Consider the following 9,540-nt stretch of genomic DNA (forward strand, 5'->3'; position numbering starts at 1 on the left):
TCGTTTTTACCTCTGCACCAGTAATCAATGACATCAATAGTTTTGACGGGTTTTGTATTTCGTATCGCTATAATACTGTCAAAGTCTACTGAATTCTACTTTTTAAAAGTGGTTTTCATTTGAAAATGGGATGGCCGCGGTAAGGATTAATAGTAATTTCATGTTTTACTCGAAAGCATGCGCCTATTTCTAGGGGGCAATTGTAAAATTGTTCCTGAGTAAAATCGAATTGTTCTCCTGAGTCATTTATCGAGTTGTAGAGGGAGAGAGGAATCAGTAATAAAAATAATATATTCGGAAAAATAATTTGCACAATACTATCGTGTGAGTTGTGTTGAATCACAACGTCATCGTTTTTAAAATTCTTTTTGAGACTGACGGAGAGCAGAATGAACGTCTCTGATATGGTTTGATGCTACTCTGGTTTAAGGATTTAATGAATATAACCGGGGAATTATAATTCATCGACCCCATGCTTTGACGCTCGTGTATAGTGCCTTCATCAGTGGTCATCTTATCGTTGTAATAAAGTCCTTTTATATGCTTACTAGTTAGATGCCCTTTTTTCTGAAGAGGTGTAAAAAGGCGTTAGGTTGTAATACGCCGTTATCGCGATAAAAAAAAATAAAAAAACTTGATCCTTTCTTAAAAAAAAACAAAGCCTTTAAACTGATAATTAAAATATCAGTGGCTTGTTTCTCGAAAGTCCTGATAACTTAACGGGCCCGTGAAGCTGTTCTGCTTTTATTCGAGATGGAGATTTCAAAAAGTTTTAAAAACGATACTAAAAAACTATCAGCTAAAGAAACAAAAAGGAGTGGTTTGGGTGCCAGAACCTGCTTTCCTATCCTTTAAATTTTGATTTTGAAACATGGTTTCGGGCCTGTTAGTTACCGGGACTTTCGAGAAACGGACTACTACTCTAGACCCGCAAGAAACCCACACCCAGGCTCTCCTCTGTCAATCTCTGATGAAATATTTCCCCTTCGAACGGTTGCTTAGAATGCAAATTTTAATAAGACCTGTTAAATGCTTCACGATCTTTCCTATCTAAAACGGTACCACAGTACCAGGTGTTCAATTTTCCTTTTTCTTTTTGTTCATCAGAAGCAGAAGGGAGCCTATTGCGACGTAAAGAGGCTTAACAGGGCATTGATTAAGAAAAATACCTCTTAACTGGAGAACGGTTTGGCAGATTTTGACCGCCCGCCAGATTTCCATCAAGTCGCGACATTTTCTGATCACATGCTGTGATAGTTTCTCTCTTCACGAACAGCTGAGAGTTTCAGTTATTTGGGCATTTATGCACAGCTTCGGCTTTGGGAAATATTTCACCAAGTTACAGCTTTCAATTATAGTTATTTTGATAATTGTTTGCGTCCATATTTTCATAACGAGGAAACTAGCATCGGGAGTGGTGAATTAAAATATTTAAGCATAGTTTGTATATTTGCTTGGCTGTTTGTTTGCTTGTTTTATTTTTTCAACTGAGGAAAACCAGTCAAAAATTTCTAATAATAAAGGTGCAAACGTTTTTTTCTTGAAAATCAAACAAATTTTAATTATTTTCACACTAGTCGACTTGGTAAGCGTTGTGGTAAAAGGGGTTATTGTTACAGAAGTTAAATAATTCATGAAATATTTTGATATGATACACGACTTCGCCCACCAGTCAGAGACAATTCTTACATTGCTTCAAAGCATAGAAAGATGAATTTTTCATTTAAAAAAGATTTACATAGCATATCCTAATACAGATTGTAATGGCAAACAAGTTGACAACATATATCATCTATTGTGTACATGTACTATTTGAATTTCATTAGAGTTTTACAGAGTTAAAACCAAGCCAAATTCTGGATTTGAATCCCACTGTTCTTGACAACTACAATTTTGAAAAAACGTGCTCAAGAGGAAAAAAGCAAATTTGTTTTAATCAATAATGTACCTGGAGAGACATTACTTAGAAATGAAAACTAACTCGCAAAAAATACCATAATTTATCCTTTGCTTGACTGAGAAATTGAATTGATTAACAGGGGGTAAAACTTTTTGAAATGAATTGTTTTGGAATGTTGGTGTGATTTGCATCCAGACACGACCTGAAAACAAAGAAAGACTAAATCTAAACGGATCCCGTCAACAGCTTTGTGAGATGTTATCGATGAACCGAGTTGAAAGTGTAGGAAGAAATATTTAATGCCAAGGTAAGACTAGCCATATTGCAAATTACTGGGATAATTTGGACCGCGGCAAGCACCCGCAGACAACAAAGGCGAAGTTCAAGGGCGATTTAGTTTGGTCGCCAGAAAATCAAAGCCTTCGAATTAATTCGAGTTGAGTGCACTTGGCTTGTAGTCACATGGTTTAGGAGCTTAGCAGAACGGATATAATGGATGGTAGGTTCTCAGTTTACCAAAAGATTTACCACCACTAAGCTGATAAAACTGATATTTTAATATCATGAAAAACCATCAGAGAAAACTTTTATTCGTTCTACATTTCAAAACTCGATCGTTCACAGACAAATTCTCCACCAACAATCCTTTTGAAATTCCTCAAGAGAATCAAATGTAGGCCGTAAACGAGACAATTTCACATCGAACATTTTACCCTCGCTCTGTTATAGTTTGCCTGCCTGTTGTTTCCATCTGTGATTGACGATTCCCCTTAGTTTACTTCTTTCTTTCCATCCTTCCAACCTTCCATCTTTCTAACTTTCCATCCCTTCATCCATCCATCGTTCCATCTTTCCATTTATCCATCTTTCCGTCCGTCCGTCCATCCATTACTCCATACTTCCATAATTTTCCAATTTCTCTATCCACTCTTAGTATAACACCAGTAAAAGAGTTCCTTAATTGTTTTTATAAACAACTAATAGCTTCGTATTTGCTATTCTTCTGTCAACGTTTATACTTAAAATAATATTTTAGCTCACTGCTTTAGATTAGGGGCCGACCATTTAACTTTTGAGGGAGGGGGGTGGGTGATTTTGAAAAAAAATTCCTCCAAGCGCTTGTTGGAAGAAAAAGATTGCATGCAGCCCAAATGTAACAGAAAAAAAATTCTTGCGTTGCCGTAAGAAAGGAAAAAAATGTTGCAAAGCTGTTTCATCATTTCAGGGGGCTTTACAAAATCGCAGCAAAACTGCAACCATTGCTCCTTTTGATGATGCTGAAAAATTATTGCTTCAGACATGCAATGCATTATTAGCTATCTTCAGCAGTATTATAATGGAGGTAAACTTTTTTTATTAATGAATCAAGTTCTAATAGACAAAGGAAGTTATTTTTTTCATTTTTAACAGAAACAATTTTATGTAATTATTTTCTATTTAAATATAATATTTTTGTAATGCTCTTTTTCTATTTTAATAAATATAATATTTTTTGAAGTTTAGCAATCCATATAGCAATGTCTAAGCCCAATGGGGGGAGTGCAGGTATATCCAGGGCAACTTGGAACACCATCACATTGCTTTTATGTTCAACTTTGAGGTACTCAATGTAGAAGGGGAATTTTATTTGTTATTTAACAACATTTTTATTTGTTATTTAACAATAAATCCTTATTCCCCTGGCTCCGCAGATAGCAGTGCTAATCGAGGCGGGCCATGATAATCAGTAAAAGAAGAGGAAAATACGCACAGTAAAAACTACAGAGAAGTAAATAGATAGTAAATACGAAAACAAATTAAGTCTACGGAAACAACTATGTGATTAATTCAAGTTGACAGCGCAGGTAGGATGGGCGAGACAAAGCTGATAGTTACTAAGAGTATTTACTAACTTTAGAGATTATCGATTCTAAGTCTTCGTAGGAGTCCTCTAGTTCTAGTATATTGGACAAGATCGTACGAATTTTCCTTTTAAAGATGAGTTTTGGTAGTGTTCGGAGTTTAGTTGGTATCCCATTCAATGATCACAATGTAAATGTAAATACATTTTGCATATGTAAACACATGACCCTTTTATTGAGGAAAAAAAAATCCTGCAGAGAAATCAGGAGGGAGAAAAATATCCTGCAGAGCATTTAGGACGGAAAAATATCCTGCCCAGCAGATTGCTAGAAAAAAATTTTCTTGATGACCAGAAATCACCCACCCCCCCACTCAAAAGTTAAATGGTCGACCCCTTAGATAAAATTTTACGTCTTTATTTATCAATTCACCCCTCCCCCACGGATATGTCAAAGATCCCTTTAGTCCATTGTTAGTGAAATTGTTAGAAATATAACATACAACGGACAGGCTAATTCTTTCCATCCATCCAATCATTCATGTTTTTCCCTTCTCTGCAATAAGAAACAATAGAAGGACATTAGTCGGTTTTTCGCAATTGGGGATCCTTTTACACAAGAGAAATGGCAAATTCCTTCCAAAAGGACTCCCGCTAAAAGAAGATAAGGTATCAAAAAGTCAATAATTCATTTATTAAGTCTTGTCTGGACTGCTCGTGAAGACGAATTAGTCACGAGACTCTCATAATAGTCTCTGTTTTCAGAGTTGTCAAAGGTACTATAGTAGCCTGAACTATTTACAGTACTTCTGCAATTGATGGATGAATCATAGTAGCTTATGTTGTGTACTGATAAATAGCGTGATATCAAACATACCAAAATTAAAACTGCGCAATATGTCATTTCTCATTCCGTGTGGCTCAAATGGCATCTGACTACTTTATTAAAGTTCTCATAGCCAAAAGAAGTATCTCATTATAATCATAAAATGATCGAATCGTCAAGATACAGCTTTTAGAAAAACCTCTACCAGGAGAGTTTACAGCTGCATTCAACGTGAGAAAAATGTAATGAATTTTCAACCTACTCTGGGCAGCATTGAGAAAGGTGCAATAAACAAAAGTACAATAGCCACAGCCTAATCATGCACTAGAGTTTCCGCTGCATGATAGACTTTGTCGTGAATAATCATGCTTTTGATTGCATGTGAACGAAATTGGCTCGAGACACATTTTCACAGGCGAGACAAACAGATTTGGTAGGCGATAACAATCAAGATAGTAGTTAGATAAAATTTCAATTAAGGAGCTTTATAAATTCGCATACGTAATATCAGTTCATTCCCACCGCCGGATCAAACTTTGATAAATTTATTTTATCTTTTTTTTTTTTGTTTTCCCTCTCACTCTTAATACAGCACTTGAAAACTGCCATCAATGCGCAAGTCCATCAGAATTGGCGTACATGCAAATCCACCCGCCTTAATCTACGCTGACTGTCTCTGCCTCAGCGCTAACAGTTCCCAATGGTTAATATAATTTCGTCACGATTAATATTTCATTTTTATGGCCACAGCGGTGTTCTTTTCATCTCCACAGCGAATGATATTCAAATCGACAGCTGCTTCCAAAGTGGGACGCTCTACCTCCAGAGCTTTGTCGACTGACGTTGGAGACTAAACACAACATGGTTCCCACAATCTACGTGATTTTTGCCGTGCTAGCTGCTGTTATCTGTGTGATAGGCGCTTCTTTAAACAGCCTCGTATGCTTGGTGTTTTACAGAACCAAAAAGTTTCTCAATGCCCCGAATATTTTTATTGCAAGCGTAGCTCTGAGTGACTTGTTATACTGTGTTACTTCTCTGCCGCTTTTGGTCGTCACAAACATTCATGGCAGATGGATCTATGGAGACTACGGATGTAAAGCGACAGCTTTTATCGCCACATGGAGTGGTCTCACTTCAATAATGAACCTGTCACTTGCAGGGTACGAGAGATACATCGCACTGGTGTTCCTTTATAAAAGTCAGCAAACTTTTACACGTAGGAGAGCAATTCGTGCTACGGTCGCAATGTGGCTGTATGCTCTGTTCTGGGCCATAATGCCCTTGTGTGGCTGGTCGGGGTTTGAACAAGAAGGAATAGGCACAAGCTGTTCATTAAGATGGAAATCGCGAGACAAGCTGGACTTGTCTTACCACACATGTTTAATATTTGCTTGTTATGTGTTACCAGTGAGTATCATGATCACTTCTTACCACAAATCATGCCGTGAATTAAACAAAGGGGCAAAACGAGCAAAAAAGACCTGGGGAAAAACATCGCCCTTCACAAAGAAAGCCCTCGAAATGGAACGAAAGATGGTAATACTCTTCGGGGCAATGACCATAGCATTCCTTGTGGCCTGGACACCATATGCAGTCGTGTCTCTTGTAGCAATGATCGCGGGCCCTGACGTCATTAGTGATGTTACAGCATCTATTCCGGCATACGTTGCAAAGTCATCGGTCTGTTACAACCCTATTGTTTATGTTTTTCTGTACAAAAAGTTACGTCAGCGGATGATTGCTATTGTGCTGAGGCCCAAAGATTCATTTACGAGTAGTTCTCGGAACGAATCGCGTTCGGGTGACCATCTCAACCTTAGAAAGTTGTCCTATAAAAGAACAGACGGAGATAAAACTGAAAATACGAGCAATCCCAGTTGATTGGACCTTATAGAGTGAAATTTTTTTTTGGAAAACAATACAAGAATTGCTTTCAGCATAGTTGATAGAGGGAACTATGCTTTCAGCAGTTGGCTTATCGTGAGGAGATGACTCAGTAGCGAAGATCAAGCAACAACTAGATATTCAAAATAGAAAAATTACGCTCCAAATCTGTTCTTTGAGCGGTCTCACCGTGGGACGACATTTTGAATGAATGATTTCTACATTTTTACTCAGTTTTCTTCTTTTTTCGGTATTTCATGTGATGTAGTTCTGTTCACTGCAACGAAGGGGTCATTTGAACTGAAAAACCATTCTCTTGCAATTTGCCTCGGTGATAACATCTTAAATCATTCTCTATCGTTTGCGAAAAAGCGGTTATCAAAAGTTTTTAGCTGCATATTTTTTTATTTGATATGATGAATTGTTCGTTTAAATTTTGTTGTATTGCACATTTTCATATGAATAGCTTTCCAAAAGGTGAGTTGTTCATTTTCCTACAAAACTCCTCGAAATAGCTTTAGAAAATAACTTTCGTCTGGCTTTCAATCAAAAATATACAGTTCTTTTTTTTTTTTTTTTTTTTAAAAAATAATATACATAAAGATGAGCCCCGTGTTTCGCCTTTTAAATAGTTGTTGATTAATTCAGTCCTTGTCTTCAGTCAGATGATCATACGGCACGATCAAACACTGAACTTAATCAAAAGTGTTTCCTTTCATCAAGGGACCTTTAAATGCCGATGACACGAAATTTTGTTTTGCGTTTTCTGGCTAATAACTGCATTTAAAGTTTAAATTAATCAACCTTGGCGCCCAGCGAGTTTTTGTACATTGAAAGTACGATTTGGCAGCCAAAAAAGTGTCAACATTTAGCGCGCGCGCCAAAACGAATCATGTTACATAGCTCTGACTTGGAAAACTGTGAAGACACGTCGGCAACTATGGTGGAGAAAGGAGAAATCAAGAAGAAGGACGAACTTATCGCGTGGCCAGGAGTGGCAAAGGATGTTAGCGACAAGAATAATACACATACTCCGGGTATTTCTATACACTCCTTTCCAGAGGATGTAGCAGTATGGCCAAAATGGCTTCGAGGACGACTGTTATGAACACATACCACTCGTCAAATCAGGGGAAAATGGCCAACGAATTCAGCTAAAAAGGGTGCTAATTAAGGGGCCTGTTCCCACACTGGACACGATTGTTCCACACTCTTTTTCGGATGACATTTCGCAAGCGAAGAATGGTGAGCTTCTTATTGTTGTTTATTTCACGCGCTTGAGATGTACTCGCACTCATTGTCTTTCTTCATGATGACATTTGCGCTTTTCTTATCGTCTGAAAATCCGACCAACTGTAGTTTCCATGGTATTTTAATAACAGAAACACAACATTTGTAAGAAAGGCAAAGCCCTTTCCTGATCTGAGCTGACCGATATCCTGTCGCAGTGCGAAACCTCCGGCGGTTACCAGCATCAACACAAGCTCGAAGGGGCCATGTATCCTCCCAACCTTGGTTCCTGAAAACTCACCTCACTAGCCGTCAATTTTCCCCCCCCTGCCCTCAAAAAACTAAAAATAGCAACAATAACAATGTCACTGCAACGAGATAAATTGTGAAACACAAATATTATTGAATTAGATGGTAGTGAATGGTAGTGAAAATCGATGCAACTTGCGGTAAAACTACCTGATGACTTCTCAGCGAAAAATCATCGTGCCTCGTGATACAGCAGATTCTTTCGATGCTGCCGTCAAAAGTTAGCTTTTGGTTTGCCAAGGGAATCGCTCAACAGCAACAAAACTCTAGAGCACTGGCCAGGGGTAACCTTCGTCGAACTTAGTGCGATTGAATAATGTCTTATGGCAACAGAAACGAGCATATCCGGCTACCCATTCTTAACATAGAGTTCGCCACAGAAAAAAGAAAAAAACAAAGAAAAAAACAAACGCAACGAACTAAACATTCAGTAACGAGAGTTTTTTGTTCCAATCTTGAACTGAGCATCGCAGGCGAGAAACAGTCTTTGTCAGCCTTCGTCGTAATTTTCGTTTGGTGCACGCGGTTCTCCTTCGTAGGGCTGAACCGTTATGGCGATTTCTTCTTTACTACTTGAGTACGATGTATCACAACCCTCGGTAGAGCTTGCTAAAGGTGTGAATACATCGCTATCGGACATTATTTCAGGAGTAATTCAACGCTGACTAATACAAAATTAAAAGAGATGTGAGAGGTTTGTAAGTGTCAACAGAGAGTTTTCACAATTTTCTACGTTATCACCCGCTAACTCGTCATTTAGATAAAATAAAAGCACTCATCGCGCAGAATGCTATTGTTTTCCGTGACATTTACTTGCAGTGCGAAATACGTAGTAAGTCCGGCATAAAGAAATGCACATCCAGCACTGCTGGGATACCATTGGTCAACTGATAAAGTTCAGGGAATACTAGAGTCCCTTCGCCGAATTCCGCAACTGTCAATCAAACGTCAAGATGAGCAGAGTAAATTTTCAAGGTGTGATAAGGGAACAATAACACTAATGATTAAAGAGTTGTCCGCTCTATTCATTGTAAGTGCATGGCAAGCAAATTCTTTTGTTGACATTTTTCACTTAGAAGTATTTTAGAGAAGGGCATGGGACGTTTTTTTTTTAGCCGTTACTTAGGAATATCTTGGAATAAACAAGCACAAATAGCCGATCGATTTTAATATTTTTAAATGAAGAGTGAGTTCACTATACACTTTTTCCGTTCATTGCCAGTTATCTACTCGGCCCGATCTGAGAAAAAGCCGCTTTTATTGTGTGTTATTTTTGTCTGTGATTTCCCAGTGTCGCAGTGGGAAGGTCTCTTGTTTTGCTGAAAATAGTTATCCAATTTTTCATCCGTTCGAATGGAGTAAAACATAAAAAAAACATCTGTTACACTTAGACCCATTCAGTTTACGGCTCGAAAAAATCGACTTTTAATTTTTTTTGAATTTTTCTCTCCATCGGAATAAATTTGTATATATGATAAGCTCAATAAATACGAAAAAATAAAAAAAATATTTTCATAGGCACTTTGAAAAGTAAATGGATGGCAAAAT

General features: G+C 37.7%; 1 protein-coding gene across 2 annotated transcripts; it reads left to right on the forward strand.

The window, feature by feature from the left end:
* Positions 1–2,032: 2,032 nt before the first annotated feature.
* LOC111331390 (rhodopsin, G0-coupled-like) lies at positions 2,033–7,879 on the forward strand. 2 transcript variants are annotated; one of them, XM_022936497.2, is made up of 2 exons: positions 2,033–2,399; positions 5,340–7,879. In XM_022936497.2, the coding sequence occupies exon 2, from the start codon at positions 5,428–5,430 to the stop codon at positions 6,448–6,450; it is 1,023 nt and encodes a 340-aa protein (XP_022792232.1). In that variant the 5' UTR covers positions 2,033–2,399; positions 5,340–5,427; the 3' UTR covers positions 6,451–7,879. The 2 variants fall into 2 exon arrangements, with proteins under 2 accessions (XP_022792232.1, XP_088601845.1); XM_088745719.1 differs by lacking the exon at positions 2,033–2,399 and having other exon boundaries at positions 2,458–7,879.
* Positions 7,880–9,540: the final 1,661 nt, after the last annotated feature.

Source organism: Stylophora pistillata, chromosome 1, assembly GCF_964205215.1.
Source record: "Stylophora pistillata chromosome 1, jaStyPist1.2, whole genome shotgun sequence".
NCBI classification, from domain to species: domain Eukaryota; kingdom Metazoa; phylum Cnidaria; class Anthozoa; order Scleractinia; family Pocilloporidae; genus Stylophora; species Stylophora pistillata.

Bases quoted from the DNA above. Each gene is read 5' to 3' on its own strand.
- LOC111331390 (XM_022936497.2), top strand. From the start codon at position 5,428: ATGGTTCCCACAATCTACGTGATTTTTGCCGTGCTAGCTGCTGTTATC.